Here is a 22,753-nt window from a genome sequence, read left to right as displayed (position 1 = left end):
CCGAAAATAGTATTGCCGCCCATTTTAAAATGCATAAATGCCAAAAATTCCAAGCAAATTGTAATTCAAAAAATTAAACATTATTTTTATCTAATCTCACACATAAAATAGAAACATTGCCTCAGTTTTTTTATATCATTAAAATCTGAATTGTCGACTAACTACATATTCATATGAGAAGACTTTTTCGGCTATGTCAGTAAATAAAAACTAAATATAGAAACCGAATGGTTGTCAGTGCAGTGCTTCGTCCCCCCAAAATAATGCTGAAGCCACGGTTATCAACTATTCTAGCAAAGATGCATCAACAGATCATACACTATTATTAACAATTTATTTACAGATCGACTTCGGTTTAACAATAGAATTGTTATTGTATAAATTTGTTGTATTCACAATCAGACTGTTATGTATATCAGTAAATGCTATAAGACGTCGGTTAGTAATTAAAGTAGTAGGTACCTACTTCGGGTTAATAAACAAAAACCGATTGCCAATAGTAGCTTGATTTGGAAGAGCGCTGATGAGCAGGTATTAAAGGCCAATCGTTAAAGTTTGTCGTAATTAGTATGTCTCCTTGTAGCATAGTGGACAATGCGCATGGGGCGTAAACCCAAGAGATGCAGGTTCGATTCCTGCCGGGTGTCTTACTTTTTTCAAAAAGTTTTTTTCTAATGGTTATAATATTATTTTCTCAGAATTAATGTTTTTCAAAATTATGTATGTTCTATAATGCAAGATTTAAAATCTAATAAATAAAATAATTGTTTTTATTTTGCGTTGGAGTTCGTGAAATATGTTTCCGATTTTCACCGGTCCGCAGGTGTAAAAGGGTTGGGAACCATTTGAATAAAGCTATTTAACAGAAATATTGAAAAGAATAAGTGTGACTATTAGCTTTACCTCAAAATCAACGAAATAAGGAAGCTTCTACTGTCAGTATGAGTTACAGTAATCATTATTTTGAATTATATTTTAAATAACTAGATTCTAATAAATAATCTATAGGTTTCATTAAAAGTATATATATGTCAATTTTTACTCGCGCTGAACTTGCTTTACTTACATATATATAATACGAGTATATTGTGGGAAAACACTAAGACGATAAACTCATTTTATAAATTACATCAGGGAAAAGTAACTTTATCAAGTTACTCTGTATGCATTTTGAGTACGATTAGCATCTGTTTTCCAAATAAATCAACCTTAATAAAAAAAACTATACATCAATCATATTAGACAATACGTTCAACGTAACAACCCCCCTTCTCATTACTCGAAATGGAGAAGGCTTTTATTCATTATATTCAAATTCATTCTGACCGAAGACGAAGGCTTTCTTCAAGACCTTTGGTTCTCACCCTTTTCAAAGCTCAAATTATACATAAAAGCGGTAGCGGGAAACCCTAAAATGGGGTAGGTTAGGACCTGTTCACCAGCCATGGAAAATTTACAATATTATTATGTAGGTGTGTAGATTGTTTACTATCCTGTTTCAAATAAACCGTTTACGAACATTCAAAATATTTTTGATACAATCCTCTATGTTTTATTTTGTATTCCGTTGCTGGTAGAAAACATTCATCACGCATTTGCTTTGGAGTTTGGAAAGGAATATTATACATATTAATCTCCCTTAGAAAACCCACTTAACGCAGCGAGTGGGGCACTCGCGCAAAATTTCACAAGTGGCGCGTAAATCATCGAAAATACAACGTAATCAAATACGCCAGCGCACACTGGATTTGACGACGCATTGTGCCCGCCCGCCCCATGATTCACCGTTGTGTGGCTTCTCAGCGGCACGAATTAACGAAATTACAACGTAGTCTATTCATTGAACACGGCAAGCAAAATCACGCTCCTGGAAGCGTCGTCGATAGACGGGCGAGAAGGCATTATTTAATAACAGTGAACTCATTGTTTAGTTATTGCGTGTCCGATATTTTGCTGGTAGAATGATGTCATCATGAATATTAATTACAAGCCCCGAGAAATTTAATAATATTTTTATTGCTTTGTTAGGAGAGACGCTGATAATAATAGTTATTTTGTGCTTTTTGTGCCCCTTATTACATAGGTGAAGGGATATGCATGGGTGGGAGGGGGCCTACTTCGTAGAGAGCGCACCGAGCGCCGCTTTGGTGGGCTTTATGCCCTAAACCATTCACCTTCCAACTAATTTTAATTTTAAGTAATTGAAATAGCAATCGATTAAAAAGTAGGCTTATAGAATTTAATAAATCTACGAAAACTATTCAAATGAATACCTAGATTCTAATTGTAATGTATAATTTTGAAAAACCACGGAAATATGCCTAATATAAAAAAAACCATAAAAAAGAGTCCGACTGAGTGGGATTTGAACTCATATCTATCCAGCGGCTATTTACATCGACGCAAATGACGCAACAGATTCGTTATAACAATTCAAAGGGGGCCTCCAAACTCGTCATGGAATTAGTAAATATACAAAATCTAAAAAGATGCGTAGTCCTCTGGTGCTCTATGCGTAGGCTGGGCTCGTGATATGAGAATCTCGGATCAGAATAGAATCACGTCATAACGGTAAAATTAACATGCGTATAAAAGTATAAAAATCTGAAATTTTCTAAATATATAAGTAGGTAAATCACGGGTTCACAATTGAAGACTAGTTGACTAGCCCGTAATTTAGTTTAGGCTCAAAACGATTACCTCTTCTCCACGCCTGTAACGAATGTTATTTATTTCGTTTCGCATAATTAAACTTAGTATTAAGAATAATATTATTGAGAGGCTTTCAAGAGCAAAGGGTTGCAATTATGACACCCCCCATATGGCCAAGGTCGTTTGCATGTAGCGGACATTATCAAGGGAACGTATTTCGGTCGACTTGGCGATACATATCAAATAGGGGAAGGAAATTCGCAAGGTCTCTACTAGTATAATAACAAGTAGATTTTGTATACTATATTGTATACTAACAGTATAAGTCAAAAGATATTTCAGTATGAGTCAATTTTATGGGGGACTCGATCGATTTTTTTGAAACAACTTGACTTAAGGCTTTATAAGAATGATGATTACTGACAGATGTGCTTACAAACTGTAGTCTACAAACAAGAAGTGATCTCTATTTGGCCACGTATTTTTCCAACTTATAATATTGTTGAACATACATAATTCTGAAAACACTCAGAAACTACAGCTAATAGAAAAAATCTGTTTTGAAAAAAGTAAGACACCACCCGGCAGGAACCGAACCTGTGTCTCTTGGGTATCGCGCCGTGTGCATTACCACCATGGCCCCCACATCCTGAAGCGGGCCCCCAGGCTAGGATTTTTTGGCGGGCCCCCTACCTATCGCTAAGGGTAAAGTCAGTCTGACGCGCTGCAGTAGCGTTATCCAAATGGTAAAATAATTGAATTATAAAAAAAAAATAGCGATTTTTAATATGTACGAGTACATCCATTTGAATTATGGAGTTGTCTAGTATCGGCACACAGTAAAAAAATTGCATCGTACAACCAAATAGTTTTAATTACTAATATCATCAAGTAAAATAGCCCCGCAGGCGACTTTTCTTGCTGTTAGAGCAATTTTGTGATGTGTTTATCTCACTTATCTGGTCGGCTCGCAACGCCGGGCCTTTCCTGAGCCCGGGCCTCCAGGCTAAAGCCCTGTCAGCCCCCCCCCGCCTTGTGGGGGCCATGATTACCACTATGCTACGACTACCATGCTTAATTGCGACAAATTTTCACTAGTGACCTTTTTAATACCTGCTCATAAGCGCTCGTTTTTTTATATAAGTATAAAAATTTAATATTAAATATCGAAAAAATGCCAATCCCGGGCCCAATCCCGGGATCGTCAAATTGTAATCCCGAATTCCCTGGATCAAAAATTTGGCTCGGGATTGGATTCCTTAGTAGTGGGTATAGCAGTGGCGAAAGGTGGAGGTAGGCTGTTAAGATCCAACAGAAATAATCCACAATAAAATTTGTCAGTCATACGTACCTATTTGTTTTCATTGAACTGTCTACAATTTACAGATGGTGTTGGTTGGTTTGCCTGCCCGCCTAACCAAACTATAATAGATAAAAAATATTATTCTATCTACAAATTATCCTTAATATTGTTAATAGTTATGTATGATTTAGTTGCATAATTTTAGATATTTTATAGATAGTCGAATATTTTTTGACTATTATCTATTATTGCTTTGTTTTCGCAGGGTTTAATTGAAATTTATAAAATAACCAACAACAGCTGTAAATTGTAGTCTTATTTTAATGAATTTTCAACAAAGTTTAGTTTGCACTCGTATGGCGGATCTTAACAGCCTACCTCCATCCTTCGCCAATGGGGTATAGAGATCACCCTGGTGGTGGCCGATATGGAATGACACGTGAAGAAGATTTTCACTAAAACACTTAGAGATATAATAGATAATAATAGATCGTGTATTATAGCAATGCCACAAAAAATGATATGTACTTAAATAATGATAAGATGCTACAATATTTCAACCCCTAATTATAAGTTATGGTATCCACCATCACGATGGTACCACAATGAAACGGCACCTTATTGATGCCGTCGAATTAGTTTACTCCGGTGTATTTTCGCGAATAGGAGTTCCTTAAAATCCCGCCCCTCTTAAGCGCAAATATCAATTTTCTCATATTTGATTTATAAATTAATTTTCCTCTACTAGGGCTATTCAAAATCGAAATTGGCGCAAATATAATTTCGCATTTTACGATTAATTTTGTCTATGTGTATTTTAACTTTGACAATAATAATTGTCTACGTGATTATTTTTACATAATTAATTTTGGAGGTAGGTACAGAGTTTCTTATTATCATGCAGTTCGCCGTATCACACTTCACCGTGAAATTTTGTATCGGAAATACATGGCCGTATAATAAAGGCCCTCCAACCTCTTTGGGTTGTATAGTACTAACATAAAATTCATGTCTAAATAAAACAGGGTTATATACACTACACAGGAAGCCAGCAACAAACAATTTTTGAAAATAGCCGATATACCTACTGGATTATTTGTTAGGTTAGGTTGGGTTTTCATTCTTAAATTCATGCACTTTGCCAAAATCAGCTATTAAAATTTAATTAATGTTCACATTGAATGTTATAAAATTGGAGAGAGTATAGTATACGTTAGTTTTTTTCCGATAGAAAGCTCACGGCGAACTGTGTCACGGTGAAATATTTTACGTACAATTTAGATGTAACCAAAAAAATATGTTTTTAAAGCGCCTGGACACGTGCATACATTTACTGGCACCAATAGTGTATAAATTAAACTATTACAATAATATCTGTTTACACGTAAATGTACTGACTGTCTCGCCAATCTCGGCAAGCGTAAGCGAAATGCGTTGTTGTCATTGTGTGGTGCTATTTGACAAGTTGTAAAAATTGTAAACGTCAAAATGCTCCGCGCGGTGTAGTTCGTATTTTTTTCCACTAGGTTCTCAGCTATCGTTCTACTGCACATGCGCGTACGTCATGCAAGTTACAACTATCGCGGGAAAATTCAGAAGCTGCTAAACTTTTTTGATCCATGCATTCAGTCTTGCAATGTGTTTGCATTTGCATTTTATCGTTATGGTCACGACAATACGTACTACCGCCAGTGAATCCATGCACGTGTAAACAGGCTATTATATTATTATTTACGTACTATCGAAAAATATAGGATAGCAGTGCCACCTGTCAGCATTATTAAATGTGGCTTAGTTCTGCAACAAAAAATATTTTGTTTAACCATTACTACCAGAGACCATACTTCTTTACACCTTTCCGTCAATCTGTCAAAAAATAATTGTAATGTCTTTTAATACTTTCTATTTACTCAATATTTTAGTAAGTATTGCACTATCAGCATCTGTCAAACTATTATGAGAGTATCATATCATTAATTGTTTCCTTTCAAATAAGACATTTCTTTTTTTGCGTATTTTCCAAATTAAGAATTTGCGTTTATGTGTATGTTTTCTAACACCTTACAAATTTTAATACGTCTTCTCTCGGGCCTAGGACGATTCGGCGCCGGGACAATTGGGCGCTACGCAATCGTGAATTATTAGGTAATTTTAAAATATACCTATATTTAATATTTATATATTATAATATTGTTTAATACTTGGTGACAATTTAGATATGCACACGTAAATAATGATTTAATTGTGCATATTTTTAAGTTCCAACGAGAAGAAAGTCCTTTTATTTTTATATGAAGCGTCAAGCATAATAATTCTCAATACGCAATAAAAAACACATTATCTTAAGAGCAAAATAAATTCAAACTACTAAGTAGTAGATAGAAACTGATTAAAATTCCTCGTCTACTTTCTGTATCAAATCGTAATGAACGTCTATTTATTTCATTAATGAACGTTATTTCATTCGACAGTGCGGCGCCCACTTGTCCTGGCGTCCAGTTGTCTCAGTGCTTCTTCTCCCTGTATCGCTCTGTCCTACACATTTACATATTATGTTTTCTCTCATGCGTTACAGATAAATCAAGACAAATATTTAAGGTAATAAATTCACATTTTGGTATTGTGTGTAAATATAACATAACATACTCCGATTGTATTATAAGACACAAAATCTTATTTTGAATAGTAACACATGTCTAAGAATTTTTTATTCGATTCGCTTTATTTTTCAAAATGATTTGACTTGGTCCGAAAATCGCAATATTTTTCTTTAAAATATCCACTACTGACTGAATTTCCTTGGCCTGAGTTAGGTAGCATGTTTTACAATCATAATTATGTAACATGGAATAATATTATTTTAAGAGAATACACAGTTTCCGAATATAAAAAATACGATTCCTTCGAAAGATAACTATGAATAATATTTTTTTAATTCTGGGTTTGTTTATTTATACACTATTCAGAGATAACTTTATAATACATCGCAATTAAAGAAATAAAACCAATAGTCGTCTATTTTACAACGTTTTTATTAGCTCGTATTCTTGTTTGTCCGGTGGTTGTTTGTCCAGTACAAATCTTGCAATCGATTGTTAACTAACTTCCCGACTAGCTAGACATTTGAAACTTTTATAATATATCAGAACACGATGCCAGTGCATTCTTTTAATACTTTTAGCCATCTTTAAGTAGAATTGAATTCATTTTCAGTTAATTCTGTTTTGCATGGAAAGTTATTTCAGAAAATCCGTAAAAAGTAAGACTATTATTGGTTGCTAAGTGGATCCTAGCAACTAAATTATTAATATATACGTGCGTTACTATGGAAATCAAAATGAAATTTCAGTATTCTATATTTGTTTGTTTGTTTGTTTTTTATTTACGTCATATCAAGTACAAGTTTGAGCATATTCAGCATATTCAACAGATAATTTAAAAACGTTGTATATAAAAAGTTATTTTTATCTTGTAATTATTTTATATCTACTATATCGTAATAATATTTAATTATCTATTCATAAAGTTATATTTTTTTGGTTCACTTTTGAAATTATATCGACAATACATTAATTATTACATTTTACTGAGACTATTTTTGATTAAGTATAAAATGGAGCATGTCTCTCCCATTCCCGACCCACTCGATGGGACATAGGCATCCGCGTGGATCTACTACAAATTATTTCACACGTTTAATTACATTTATTTCAGTACGAAAATAATGAAAAAAACGGGTCTAGGAAGATTTGGCGCCGGACAACTGGACGCCATGCAATTCGAAATTAAATAGACGTTAGGTACTTATAGGTACTTTTAAAAAAATATATTTAATATTATTATTTATATTTAAACTATTACATTATGATTTAATAGTTGTTGAGAATTTAAATATTCACACGTAAATAATGATTTAATCGTGGATATGTTTCAAGTTCCAACGTAAAAAGAGTTTTTTTATTATATATAAAGTAATTCTCAATCCGCAATAAAAAACATTGTGTTAAGAGTAAAATGAATTAAAAGTAGTCGATAGAAACTTATTAAAATTCCTCGTCTACGTTCTGTATACGTGTCTACGACAGTGCGGCGTCCAATTATCCTGACGTACAGTTTTCCCTTTCCCAAAAAACATATTGATTGTTTTGAATCTATTATAGATTAATTAAGATTTAAAAATTCATAATATTATATCATGCATTTTAAGCTATTTTACTACAATGATATTAATAATTAAAAATATTTGGTTGTACGATGCAATTTTTACTGTATTTTAATGGATGTACCTATTAAAAATACAGAAAATCGCTAAAAATACACCTTAATTTTACCACGTACACCATTTGGAAAACGCTACTTCAGCGCGTCACACTGCCTTTACTCTTAGCGATAGGTAGGGGGGGGCGTCAAACATCTTAGCCTGGGGGCCCGCTTCAGGATGTGGGGGCCATGTGTATTTGATGGCAGTCGATTTAGTCGACGTGAAGAAATTGCGATGATTTCGAGACTATTACTGGAATTAATATTTGTAGTAAAGTTATTAGTGTGTTTTATTTGCAAAGCAGTTTACCTCTCTATACTTGTATTGATATCTGCTTTATCCTTTGAACAACCCTATTAGGTACCTATTATCATCACAAATACACAAATTTACTACAAATAAATCAGTTTGTCGATGATTGTATACCTACGTGTATACGTGGAATATTATAAACAAATATTACATATTATCTGATCAAATATTGGTATAAACAACACGCAAAACATACAACAGTCAGAAACTATTGAAAGTCTATGCCTTGTTTTACTAAATAGTTTTGTATCGCATAACCTAGTTGGCTATTAAAACATCAACATGGCAGCACTATTTGAAAAACTTAAAGTGTATTATACCGATTTTAAGCTTATCCCAGAGCTAAGAGCTAATGTGACATTGATTTGGTGTTTTAAATTTTTACAGTACATGGGGTACTGGCCTCCGCAAACGTTAAGCGGTTGGAAATTGTCAATTTATTACTGCTACACATTTTTGTCGTTCGTCTTTATTTTGGGTGATTATTTAAACAAATTAATTAAAGCTTAATCCAGGCCATACATACCTATACATATTATTATACAATGGTTAGTAAACTCAACACATGTCCACACCTACAAGCATTACTATCAAATGTAGTTTGGTCAATCCACATCGTACAAATGTGCACACTTTAACCAAAACAATATTCCACGAGATCACACATCTTTACTTCCTATGAAACTTTCTCCCAAATATGGCCACACCTTCTTGTTTGTCAGTACATTTATTTTGCAACATATTTGTAAACTGATTTTATATACCTATCTATTTTTAACATTTTGACGTTGACGTTTACGGAGATATATATATTGGTCTGAACTATGCAGTACATCAATGGAACTATGCATAATATATTTAATGTTTCTCTCTCTGCATATCGTCACATCAATACTACAACTAGATCATTCTGATTTGGTCATTGTTGGGAAAATGAAATTTAAACTTTACTTGATTAACAGAAATCTAGGCTATAATTATTATTTATAATAAAAAATGGAAAATTGTGAACTTGGAGCTTGTGGAACGATTAAACAATGTTCAATTGTATGAAGAAATATTGTAGATATAGATACCTATTATTTGATTTATTTAATGCATTTTATGGTTTTAAAGTTATCTAATATTTTCAAACACAAAATTAATTCTATTAACAAGACCGTATCAGCGGGGCTGTTGTGGTGCATGGGATCCGGGCGACGAAGTTTGAGGGGACGGCAAAATACACAGAAATCATTAATTTCAATTATATAATTTAAACTATTATACATTAATTATACAAGATTCACTTTATATAAACTGAAGTTCCTAAGTACGATACATACCGCGAAATGGCGACACTTACTAAAGGCATAATATTTTTTTTTTTAAATCTATTCCTATTTAGGAGTAATTCAATACAGTTGCACACAAAAAAAAACTAGTAAGTACCATTCTCTCAAAGTCTCAATAAGCCATATTATGGTAGGTCATTGTCCCATAATTATAGAGGCATAAAATAATTCCGTCTAAGGGCGTCAGGAAATGGAATGTGTCATTTTTTTTAAAAACATTTTTATTTTCAGGAATCTACATTGTCATTCAAACCGTGGATCTTTACGTGGTGTGGGGAAATATTCCAATGATGACGTCGGACGCTTTCCTCTTGTTTACGAATCTCGCGCAGACTGCCAAGATTATGAACCTGCTCCTCCGACAAAATGCCATCCAAGAAATACAACACAACATCGAAAACCTCATCAAGATTGAGGACGATAAAGAGAAGCAAGAAATTGTTCTCAGGTAGCTTTCTCTTTACCCATTGATTACATAGATTTTGGACCATTGGGTCTATTCTATACTTATCGACCGCTAAAGTGATAAATATTATCAAACTTAGGGTAGGTTTGTATCAAAGTATTAACACGTATTGTAAAAATTACAAATAACATATTGTAATTGTTACAATAAGTGCTAATACTTTGATTCAAACCTACCCTAAGTGTGATAGTATTTATCACTTTATCACTTTAGCGGTTGATAAGTATAGAATAGACCCACTGATGTAGATAAATCTCTCCGTGAACGAGTTTAACAATAATATTCTGTCAAGATAAATGTTCGTGAATAATATTCTCCTGCTTGAAAGTTTCGCAAATCAACGCACAGTCCAGGGCTCGAAATGGACCGGAACGCACCGGAGCGCCGTTCCTGTTCGTGAAATCGGTAAAATTATCGCTCCGTCTCGTGGAATAAATAATTTGACCGTCTGAGCTGGATAGGCCATATAATAGAAAATCTAACACACTTATTTTTATGAAAAAAAAACACATAAACTTTGATAACTTTACTATGTAAAAATCTTCAGAAAACTGTCGAGCGCTCCGGTTCGTAAATTTTTCCATTTCGAGCGCTGACGCACACCCACAAAAATTGCTAGGATACCTACAATACCTACTTAAATATAATTTAAACACTGTACGTCCAAACCAACGAATATTTTTATTTGATGGTCCAAACGTACAAACTTATCTAAAGAATAGATGGGAGAGCCACTGTCGAAAACTACCCAATCAAGACTGGCAACTGGACAGAATCTGACATTCGAAGTCGAAATGGCGTCCATGTGGTAGTTTGTAGTTCCATTTTTGACCGTTCTTTAGATAAGTTTAAGTAGAAACTACATTACAAATTTTACAATTCATATTATCCTGGTTCCCCCACGGAACATCACTGGGTATAATATCTTGATCTAGTCTAGAAAAGGCTGCCAGGGCTCCAGCCTAGGGGCCCGGGCTCAGGGGGGGCCCGGCGTAGTAGGTTGACCAGATAAATGAGATAACACACATCTTAAATTCGCTCTAATAGTAAAAAAGTCTGCAGCGCTATTTTATTTCGAGCTTATAGCCATTTTAAAATATAAGGTTGTGCGATGCTAATTTTGTTTGTTGTGTGTTGATACTCGTCAACTCCATCGTTAATCGTTAAAAATACACTGAATTTTATTTGACTGGAACACCATTTGGACAACGTCACTGTAGAGTGTAGAGCAGGGATGGCGAACCTATGGCACGCGAATGTTTTATTTTGAAGAAAAAAAAATACACATTAATAAAATACAAAAGATTTTTATAAATAAAAATATAAGTACATAATATTAAAAAATAATGGCGACATAACGTATTTTCTACGGCTTTTATTATTATTTATATGAATAATATTTACCAAAAATGGGAGATCGCATTATATAAAAAATAGCAGGTAAATACTAAAATATGTAATTCAAGAATCATTACGTTTGTAATTTATAGATCGGTCTGGCTTTGTACGTCACACATAATATTGTCGCACTGACCTCATCAGGTGGCGGAAGAAGCCGCGTCATTAACCTCTGATTTTGATCGATTTACAATGCTTGAGACCAATCATTCAATTAAAATTAAAAATATTCAATCAAGAAACCTTATGAAATTTATCGGCAGTCATTCAAATACAAGCAGCTGATTGTAATTTTGCCTCAAACATAATCGTTAAAAATGGAAGAAGAAGAGAAGAATGTATGGAGGAAGCTTGGTTAAAATGCTTCCACAAACTCTTTGAACAGGGAAAAAAAATTCAAAGGATAAAAGATATAGAAAGATTAGAAACACGGCAAATATTATAATTGTAACTTTTTCAATAGAAATTTAAAAAATATATTTATTCATTTTTTCGCCATGAAAAACTGCTCGGCACGTCAGACAGTCGAAAAATAATATTTGGGAAATTTTGGCACGCGACATAAAAAGGTTCGCCAACCCTGGTGTAGAGCGTCAGACTGCCTTTAAACATAGCGATAGTTAGGGGGGCCCGCCAAAAATTCTGGCCTGGGGGCCCGCTTCAGGATGTGGGGGCCACGCAGGAAACACTAGTCTGTTATGTGATCTTAAATAATAATAGAGGGCTTTCTTCAACATCTTTAGGTAATGAAGAATTTAATTTTCAAATATAAGGATACTCATTTAACAAATTGCAACATAACCCTGAAAATTATATACTTTAACGTTTTTTTTTTCTTTTTATAGCTATGCCTGGTATGCAGTAAAGCACATGTGTTTTTACAGTTCTGTAACATTTGTCACAGTAACACTTTGGGCTTTATCACCTGTCCTCTCTCATCAGCCAGGGACACAGATGAGTTTACCATTAACTGCATGGTATGTCGATGAAGATAAATAATATAATTATGTACCTAACTGAAATTAGTGTCGTAGCAAGGTGTAGGGAGTGCTGTGTTGGGGCGCAACAGTGAAGTTTCGTTGAACGTGCAAAAACAAAAATTGTCCCAGACACTCCGCAGTTTGATTCAACCAATAAACACCTGGCCTGTAGGTATAAAACTAAGAGTTTTCACCATAGAGGTATTAAATAAAAAGAGGGGCAAGGAATTGGCTTTCTCATACAACCGAATGAAGCAGGGCAACAATAGCCGGCAACTTACGAGAAATAGCGAGGCGATAAAAAAATTCAGGGCATCCCGGAGGATTTACTTTGGTCATTATAACCTACACATATAATATGATGTTAACGTGGAAAATTTGCCGCAACTTGATTACCAGCCCGCCTCGCCATACTTTTTCATAATACTAGCCTGCTTCACCATACTTTCACATAACCTGCCGCCCCTAGGTTTTCACATACGAGTTATTGCGGGCCGTTGCATCCACAAGTGGTTATAGAATACGCCTGGCTTAAAAGTCATAATTATTAGGATCGTTAGTGTCCGTTTGTGTCATCCGCGCTGTCTTATATATTAAAGCAAATATCGCATGGCTCAGATAGTTGTACCAATTTATGAGTGCCATGGGTGTTCCAGTGGATACATGTATTGCGTGTCGTAGAATGCATAGAGGAGTGGGACCAATCCGTGGAGAAGGTTGTTCGACAACCAAATCATCCGGGTCACGATCCTCAGCCATGACGTCCTGACGAAGAAAATGGGATATTTTATTTACTTACTTACCTAAATAATTTGTATTTTTTTTGTTTCTGGGGGGGGTTAGACCCAAAAACCTCCCTTGCAGTGACGTCCCTAGACAAAATGCCGCCCCTAGGTAGCGCTAAATTGCCGCCCCATTTTTATACAGTATTTTCTACCATCCTTACATCACCCCAATGTTTAAGAAATGTGTTGTATGGATACATTACTAACAAAATATATACCACTAAATCCAATTTTAATGCCATCTCTACTTCCTTGAATGAAATGAGTCCACGGTTTCAGATACATTTAAAAATACACTTGACAACTTTCAAAACACGCAAGCTAGATAAGTATCTATGTACCTACCTATAATTCAAATATAATTCGCAAATCTGCACGTGTCATTGCTGGTCATCAAGGACGTGACGTCCAAGGACAACAGAAGTAAACTAGACATCGCAAATCCGACAAAAAATACATTCCTGTTAAACCTTGTATGTTAATTCTTAATACATTTTGTTTCCAACCAGTGAGCTGATTTTTTTTAATCGAAGGATATTTTCGTTATTAGGTACTAAGTTTAGGAACCTATTTCTATATAATATACCTAATGATTCTCCTCGATTTGCCGCCCTTCAAATAACTGCCGCCCCCAAGCGACGCTCAATCTGCCTACCCCCACGGGACGTCACTGCTCTTGTGTGTGCGCCAGCAAATAAGTAGTAACATAATTTTGCATTTTAGTTGGATGCCAAGAATAATCACAACCAGGGCTTTTTTTTTTAAAAAAAAGGTGCCGGAACTCACTTCATGTCAAGCTTTTTACTAAATAAAATTATATTCAAATGTCACTTAAATGAAATTTAAAGGAGCTATGCCACGAAGCGAACAAAAAAAGGTTGATTTTTACGATAATTTTTTATTTTAGTCAAAACAAAGCTACAGAAACAATAAAATACATACATTATATTTGAAATATATTGTACAAATAAGACTAAATTAAATTTAAAATATAATTGTAAATACATATGTAATGTATTTATTTATGAACTTGAATAAAAGTTTAGAGTGATTTCCAAAGTTTTTTCCAATTCTCGTCTGATACATCATCTCGATTCCTTTTGTTAGTGTTAGAGTCTAAGGCCGAATGTCTTCCTTTAAGTAACCACCTATCAACATATTTTGAAGGATCGAAAAGTGTCAAGGGTGGTCCCACGAGTTTGATGAACAAGAGTGCCGAAACTGTTTTAGTGTTTAACGAAGCTCTTTTTTGGGTAATAATAAGATTCATTTGCGAAAACCCCCGTTCACATTCACTTGAAGAAATGGGAATAGAATTCAGAGCATATACCAAACGCAAGAGTTTTTCAGAATATGTCTTTTCGAGAATGTATTCGCGAAATCCACGAATCATTTCTCGTTCATCTAGTTGTAGCCTGATCGAAATGTTTCTAATTTCCATCTCTCCAAATGTCAACCAATTATCAATGTCTTCAGGCCAATATTTTTGGTCAAGTACGCGAGCCCAAAGTGCAAACTCAACATCTTTATTATCTAGCAGCCTTTTTTCAATTGACGTTTTCAACGTGGAATAAAATATTTTCGGATCAATAGGAGGATCATTTTTAGAAACTTTTTCGTGAAGTAAAACTCCACGAAAATGCAGATTGCTTATAGCAGCTGCAGCACATTTATAATAGGGTCCAAAATTCTGTTTTCTTCAAAAACTTGAACGAGTTCATTTATTTTTCGATTTGCAATGTAAAGGTTCTCATTGCGATTTTGTAGGGCCAAACTAAGTTCCGACAATTCTTGGAGAGCGTCGCACATCAATGCTAGATCCAATAAAAATGCTGTTGATGTTATTTTGTCCTTTAAGCCACTGTAAGTACACTTGTCATTTTTATCTCTTGTAGGGTCATTCATCGCTTCTTCAAAATGACGCACAAGGGATTCATAATTATTCCACACAGCCGAAACTGAACGAAAACTAGATGCCACCCATCGGGTACTTAAAACTCTTCCGATTTTCAGTACCTCAACGCCTAGTGATTCTGCACATAAATGCAACTCTCTATTATTTTTCGGCGACGCGTGGTATAAAACATAAAGTTTATCAATAAATGATTTGAATCTATTGATCCCTGAAATTTTCTTTACAACATCACTTACTGATAATTCTAATCTGTGATTAGTACAATGCCAAACTATAATTGAAGGAAATTTTTCTGTCAGCAATTTTTTCACTCCATCTTTAGAACCTAACATCACAGCAGCGCCGTCGCATGCAACCGAAACTAAATATTTTTTTAAATATTCTTCTGTCATCCCATATAAATCAAGAGATTGGAGTAATGATTCAAATATTCCTTTTGCCGTTACGTCTTTAAGTTCAATCAAATCCAAAAACAAATTAATTGGTGAATTCATTCCAACACTTTCGACACAGCATCGAACATACACAATGAGGGTGGTTTTTTGGCTTATGGTGGTAGACTCATCAATTATCAAAGAAATTATATTTTTCGATTGAACAATTTCTTTGAAAACATTTTTTCTCATTTCATCACATATATGATTTACAATGTTAATACATGCGTTAGTGGAATGGAGAATATGACCCATTTCGATCCCATAGTTCTTGGAGATTAATTTCACTTTCAAACATATTGAATGATTGATTTTCCTTAGCTAGTTTATATGCAGTTCGAAAAATGTTTGCTGTTATTACTTTTTCGCGAGATAACGATTTTAAAAAAGTATTTTCAATCTGCTTTTTTTTTGGCTTCAGAAATGATTTTTAACGCTGCTTTGTGTGCAATAGATCCTCTGTGATCGAAAATTTTTTTTCGAAGTGACCCCAATTGTAGCTTCCTCTCTTTCCCAGAATACGTGATTTCATTATTGGCCCATTCTTTGGATATTTTCATTCCCATTGTCGTTTCAGTTCCAAGAGTTCCAACGTTTCTGCAAATTGTGCAGCCAAGTTTCATTTTGTGTACGCTCAACCATCCGTTTTTTGAGCAAAAATCGTTTTTTTTGATCTAATGACCAGCAGTCTGGCCAATCGTTTTGAGTTCGACCTTGATCCCCGAGATCAGCTCGAGATGATTCAGGAACATCTACATGTACCGATATTTCCATATCTTCTGTCATCGTTTCTGTTACTGTTTTGAGCTTTTTATTTGCAGAATCGGCGCCGCTGCCGGTGGTTGAGAAGTAACAGGAAATTTTTTTCATATTTAAACTTGGGGTTGCACTAAATAATATATAAAATAGTTGCACAACACGTAATCGTAACACGAACTGACTAAACAAACGTAAATAACAATATACGCAGATGCCGCCATGCGATAAACGTCAAACTGTCAAAATCATAATACGCAAAGACATACGTATGAAGCTAGTTACATACGCAGGTTTGCTATTTAAACTATACGGTTACTTCACTAACACTAACACGCCAACATTCAAAATGGTTTCCACCTGTACCTTATTTTATCATTTTAACGAATTATTAGGCGCAAATATTTTTTCGTTTAATTGATTTTGAAATAAAAACGTGAAAAAAGGTGCCGGAACGCCGTTCCACCGCGTTAAATGGAAAAAAAAGCCCTGATCACAACCAAAACTTAATTATATTATTTCAGGTACCCATACAAGACAAACAAGTCACCTGCATACGAGCTAACATACACTCATCAAATGGTGGCTATATATTTAGCAGCTTCTCTGAACGTTATCAAAGACAGTTTGGTGGCGGGATTGATGAACCAAGCCGGTTGCCAATTGGTACTGTTGAAGCATAACTTGGCTCACATTACTGATGAGATGGATTCAACCGAAGAATTGGAGACAACATCTGATCGAGATGGAGATGTCATAAACACAGTAGATGTAAGTATGTAACAAAATAAAATGAACATGGTGACATAGCCGTCTGACACAAATATGCATCAGTAACCGAATACAAAATATTTTCAATTTTCATAAAAATCTATGTTTTTTTAATTTGATAAAGTACACTAAAACTATGATTAATTGACAAAATTATTAAACAACATTAAATTGATATTTAAAATAATTACAAGATAAAAAGAACTTTTTATATACCACGTTTTTAAATTTTCTGTTGAATCATATAAACTTGACAATTCTATGTATTAATAATTTAGGACAAATAAGGCTATTGTCAACAAATCATTTTTTTGCTATTTTGCAACAAACAAACAAATATAGAATACTGAAATGTCATTTTGATTTCCATAGTAACGCACGTATATATTAATAATTTAGTTGCTAGGACCACCCCCTTAGCAACAAATAATAGTGGATTGGATTACGGATTTCTTCCGAAATAACTTTTCATGCAAAACAGAATTAACTGAAAATGACTTCAATTCTACTTAAAGATGGCTAAAAGTATTAAAAGAATGCATTGGCATCGTGATCTGATATATTCTAAAAGTTTCAAATGTCTAGCTAGTTGGGAAGTTAGTTAAAAATCAATTGCAAGATTTGTACTGGATAAACAACCACCGGACAAACAAGAATACGAGCTAAGAAAAATGTAGTAAAAAAATGCATGGAACAATACAAAAGAACTAGTCTTATTCTGGCGTTTTTTTTATTGTCGCTTTCTTTTTGAAATGGTTATATGTAAATAAATTGTACGTAGTTATGTAGTTTACAGTATTACAGTTTCATTGTGAGCTGCCGTATCGAAAACAGATGACCGTATAGCATTGAGATTAACAAAATGACACATCGAGTATTTCTCGAGCACCTACTTTCAAAATCAATTCTATATAGGTATACATTATTCATTTCTTCTGTCTTTCTCTTGTATTCCGGTGGTTTTTTAAAGTATGTATTTTGAAGTGTTTTGTGTATAGGTATGTATTTGATCTCAATGCTATACGAACATATGTTTCCGATAAAGCAGCTCATGATGAAGTATGATACGGCAAACGGCATACGTACAAGTTTCCGTAAATACGTAGAATTTCTCAACAGAATCCCCACAATCAAAAGTCACCACACACCACTACTAGAGATAAATAGGTAACCCCCTGTTGATTGCGACTATGATGATTCCTAGCACATGGCACTTGTCAAAACAATAATGTAGAATGAAAACTATTATTAATAATCGATTGCAATAATAATATAACGAAATGTCACTCGCGACAAACAAAGTTCAATAATCAAGCTTATTGTTACAATTTTATTATTGTTAACATTTTTATTCTTTTCCAGAGACAACGCCTCCATTTCGCAGAAATAATCACATCAGATTATGAAAAGGTAGTCTACATGAGGATGAGAATGTGCATTATTCATCATCAGAAAATATTCAATGTAGTCGACCAAATAGAAAGATGCTTCAGCGTCACAACACTTACTCAATTCTCTGTTTCTCTTGTGATCATATGCGTAACCGCTTTCCAATTTGCTGAGGTTTGTGAAATACTTTCTCTACAAATTCACACAAATAATATTTTTGATACTGCATTAATACCTTATAAAACATACCTATTGTATATCCAAAGATTGAAGAAATCTTTTTGTATAGAGATGAAGACAACAAAGGACCTTTGGGACCTCAGAGTAATAATATGAAGTGAGTGGGTATTGTTCGGCAAAATGAAGCCGTGATTCTTGCGTATAACGCACAGTAGAACCTCAATTAATAATGAAATGTTATACCATCATGTTGCTTCTCAGTGCCGCTACCAAATTTATACACAACATATTTTACCATATTTTCTACTAAATTAACTAAAAATAATTACCACCAACTTTATATTTAACACAAAAACAATAAATTTCAGCAACACATGCTCGCAGTTTTTAAATGAATGTAGGTAGTTATTCAAATCAATATTTACCAGCGACGCATACAAAAAATATTAGTTCAGCCGTAGAAATTCTATCTTACGTATATTGCGGAGATATAAGTTTTGTGCTGTGAATGCTTTCTCTCCATTAATTTTTCATATATGTCTTCTAATAATACGTCAAACTGGTAGGTACCTACTTGTTTTGATTTTTATAGGGATTTTATAGCATTTCATCTAGTGGGAATTCCCCGAATCGTGTAGCGATATAGTCAGTTGATAGCATGGTGAAAGCTTTCGCGGACCGGTAATAAATTCCGGTCTGCGGACCACCAGTTGAAGAACATAGGCTGAAGACAAGGTTACAGTAGCTAATTTAGTATATTTTATGTATCACTATGAGGGTGAATTATATGTCTTGTTTCAAAGCTGGAGTCCAAGCTTTTTGATATTTATAATTATTTCAGCAAATCGGTAACAATATAGTGCAAACGTTTGGGATCGGTATTTATCTATTGAATATGATGTACCAAGTTTTTCTCTACTGCTGGCATGGTAATGAAATCACAGTACAGGTAAACAAACTATTTTTTATGAAATACTAATACAAATATGTAGCTATCTACCTCAAAAAACCATTTAGTTTAGTAATATTTTCAAATTGACAGTTAGTATCTATCATCTGTTGAACTTGTCAATTGTCTCAGGTTCGAATCCTGGGTCTGGCAAGTACACATATTGTTTTTCAATTTGTGTACGAGTCAGAGTATGGACCTAATAGGTTGAGCAAGTGGCTGACATCCATTTCTCGTAAAAATAAAATCTGTTAATACAAACTTCCACTCTGTGAAGGCCCATAATTAGGATCTGACATGGTCGAAAGAAAAAATAGAAGTAAGGATAGGAGAGAAATAAATAGCACCTTCAATGGTTAGCAAACTGTCGAACTTTGTTTACTGTGATGCATCAGCTAATTTCATACTATAATTAGTGATTCTGCTACACACTTCAATAATAATTATACGATACGCCAATAGGTGTCACTAATGAGAAGTAAATAATAATAGAATTTTTCTCACCCGTATAATGAAGAATAATTAAAAGATAATTTTGCTTTACAGAGTCAAAATGTGATAAATTCAGCATATTGCTCGACTTGGTATAAATGCTCTCCGAGATTCAAAACGGCGCTGCACACTATGATGACACGATGCTTACGACCTGCCCAATTGACTGCTGGAGGATTCGTATCTCTTTCAATAGATACCTTTGTGGCGGTATGTATAATGACATATTATATTCAAAATAATAATCAACCTGTTTCTTTTTTAATTTATTTCTAAAAGTAGGTTGGATTTGCAACTTTTAAATACTTCTGATATCGTATAGATACCAAACCATTCTAATAGATCTTTTACTCATGAGACTTGTATTTCGTTTGCTTCTTTTTTAAGTTTTCATTATTCAAGTACAATTCGTACCAAATAAAACCTCTTAAAACAAAACTTATTATTAATCATAATAATAATAATCGAGAAAATTAGTTATCTAGTGCTACAATCTATAATCCCAACCTAGAATCTGTACTCTTTCAACAATTTTATAGTATTTGAAGGTTTCTTAACAGTGTATGTAATTGTATCTCTTACTTGGTCAAAAAATTCTAGTGTTTAAATTATTTTACGAATCAAAGTAAATGCAAACAAAGCTACGTAATTTCGTGTTCGGAACTAATGTATTCTATGCCTAATATGTGCACATCAAATATTTTCAGATCATAAAAGCTTCGTATTCCTTCTTCACAGTTCTTCAACAACTGAACGAGCCCGCTGAAAAGAAATAATTCTTCTATTCGCTTGTTACTTCATGTACCATATTGCAAGATGGGTGTATTTTCAAAGTGAACTTATGGTATTGATATTACCTACATATGTTTTTGGTATTGGAATAAGTTACTTTTGTAACTAACACCGATATTGAAGTTGCTTTTTCTACTGGATTGAATGCTATTAGGTTCTTCTATACAGAAAATACTTGTTCAAAATTTTATCCTTTAAATTCTAGCATTCATAACTCATTTTCGTCAAGTAGTGGAATAAGCTAGTACTAATTCACTTTGAAAATACAGGAGTTTGGTTAACTTGTTATAGTTTTTAGAGGTTTGTGTAATGCTTGGTAATAAATTCTTTTTTTAAGCAAGCTAATCAATTAATATAATATATTACTGTTTATCAAAAATATAGGACTGCTTCTAGCAAAATTTAAAAATACATATTGTGAAGTTTCGTAACACACAAATCATCCCATTCCGTTTGCCCCATGATACATTGCTGATGGCAAAGTATTTGTAAAATTCTTAATTCAATGAAAACAAATAAATATGACAGACAAAGTTTAGTGTGCACTATTTATATCAGATCTCCACAGCCTAACTTCACCCTTCGCCACTGGCTGATGTAGATAGTAAAACAATTCATTTCAATATAAACAAAAAATAATAATTTATTGAACCTTTCCCAGACGTCAAAAATTGACAATAAACAACTGTAGAATCATGCAAATTTAACACATACAAGTCAGGTAAATATAAAAAAGTTCATCATCTATTCGAATACAAAATATATTGAACACAAATTAATATAAAAACAATGTTTTTAAATAGCTATCTAACATTATTGTTTACAGAGTACATAAATATAAATTATATTATATATTTATCTAGTATTTAAGAAAGGATTCTTTTAGTTGCTCCTTACTTTCAATTATTTGTTTCTCATATATATATTATGTATACAATGTAAAAAAAACTGCAATAAGATTTGTTTGATAACTACACAATTGGTACTGTCATAGAACAATATATACATATATATATGACGTTTATTATATTATCCATCTCAGTAAGAAAATAATGATTGCATTAAGACAAGTCCTTGCGTGTTGAGACTTGTCTTGAGGTGATGTATACACAGTTTCAGCTCAGTGCGATTCTGACATTCAGAGTAACAACATGCAGCCCGATTTCCTAACTATCGTCTCGTGTGACACCAGACGACATGACGTAATTGTGACGTCAGCCAATACATGTCGCCCGCTCGAGCGTGTATTGGCCGACGCCACAATTACGTCATGTCGTCTGCAGTGGCGGCCGGTGGTTACCAAAATTGCTTTCATAGGGGGTGCACTAAAAACTTTCGTACCTTATTTAAAAAGAAGATCAATTCAGCGTTGTTTCTGCTTAGCGAACACCTCAATCATTTTCTCATTAAAGTCTGGAACTGATTGTAAAAGTTTTTTCTCGATGCTTAACACAGATAGACAATTAAGTCTGTCCTGGTTAGGGAATCCAATCCCGGGATCCCGGGATCCTGAGCTATTTTCGATACCTATGAATCCCGGGATTGGTAAACATAATCCCGGGATTTCGGGATTGATTTTTGTCT

General features: G+C 33.9%; 1 protein-coding gene across 1 annotated transcript; it reads left to right on the top strand.

Moving 5' to 3' along the window:
- Window positions 1-8,810: 8,810 nt before the first annotated feature.
- On the top strand, window positions 8,811-21,153 carry LOC147073923 (4-vinylanisole receptor-like). The gene is made up of 8 exons (XM_085944704.1): window positions 8,811-9,006; window positions 10,094-10,310; window positions 12,572-12,703; window positions 17,121-17,367; window positions 18,730-18,930; window positions 19,778-19,885; window positions 20,432-20,587; window positions 21,085-21,153. The coding sequence occupies exons 1-8, from the start codon at window positions 8,811-8,813 to the stop codon at window positions 21,151-21,153; spliced, it is 1,326 nt and encodes a 441-aa protein (XP_085800830.1).
- Window positions 21,154-22,753: the final 1,600 nt, after the last annotated feature.

The sequence above is a fragment of the Rhyacophila brunnea genome, unplaced genomic scaffold (assembly GCF_057557595.1).
Source record: "Rhyacophila brunnea isolate RB1 unplaced genomic scaffold, BYU_Rbru_1.0 scaffold_17, whole genome shotgun sequence".
NCBI classification, from domain to species: Eukaryota; Metazoa; Arthropoda; class Insecta; order Trichoptera; family Rhyacophilidae; genus Rhyacophila; species Rhyacophila brunnea.
The sequence above is the reverse complement of the archived record's forward strand: the minus strand, read 5'-3'. Positions and strand labels throughout refer to the sequence as shown.

Bases quoted from the DNA above. Each gene is read 5' to 3' on its own strand.
- LOC147073923 (XM_085944704.1), top strand. From the start codon at position 8,811: ATGGCAGCACTATTTGAAAAACTTAAAGTGTATTATACCGATTTTAAG. The intron at 9,007-10,093 runs GTGATTATTTAA...TTTTATTTTCAG, and splicing joins GTCGTTCGTCTTTATTTTGG to GAATCTACATTGTCATTCAA. The intron at 19,886-20,431 runs GTAAACAAACTA...TTTGCTTTACAG, and splicing joins GTAATGAAATCACAGTACAG to AGTCAAAATGTGATAAATTC.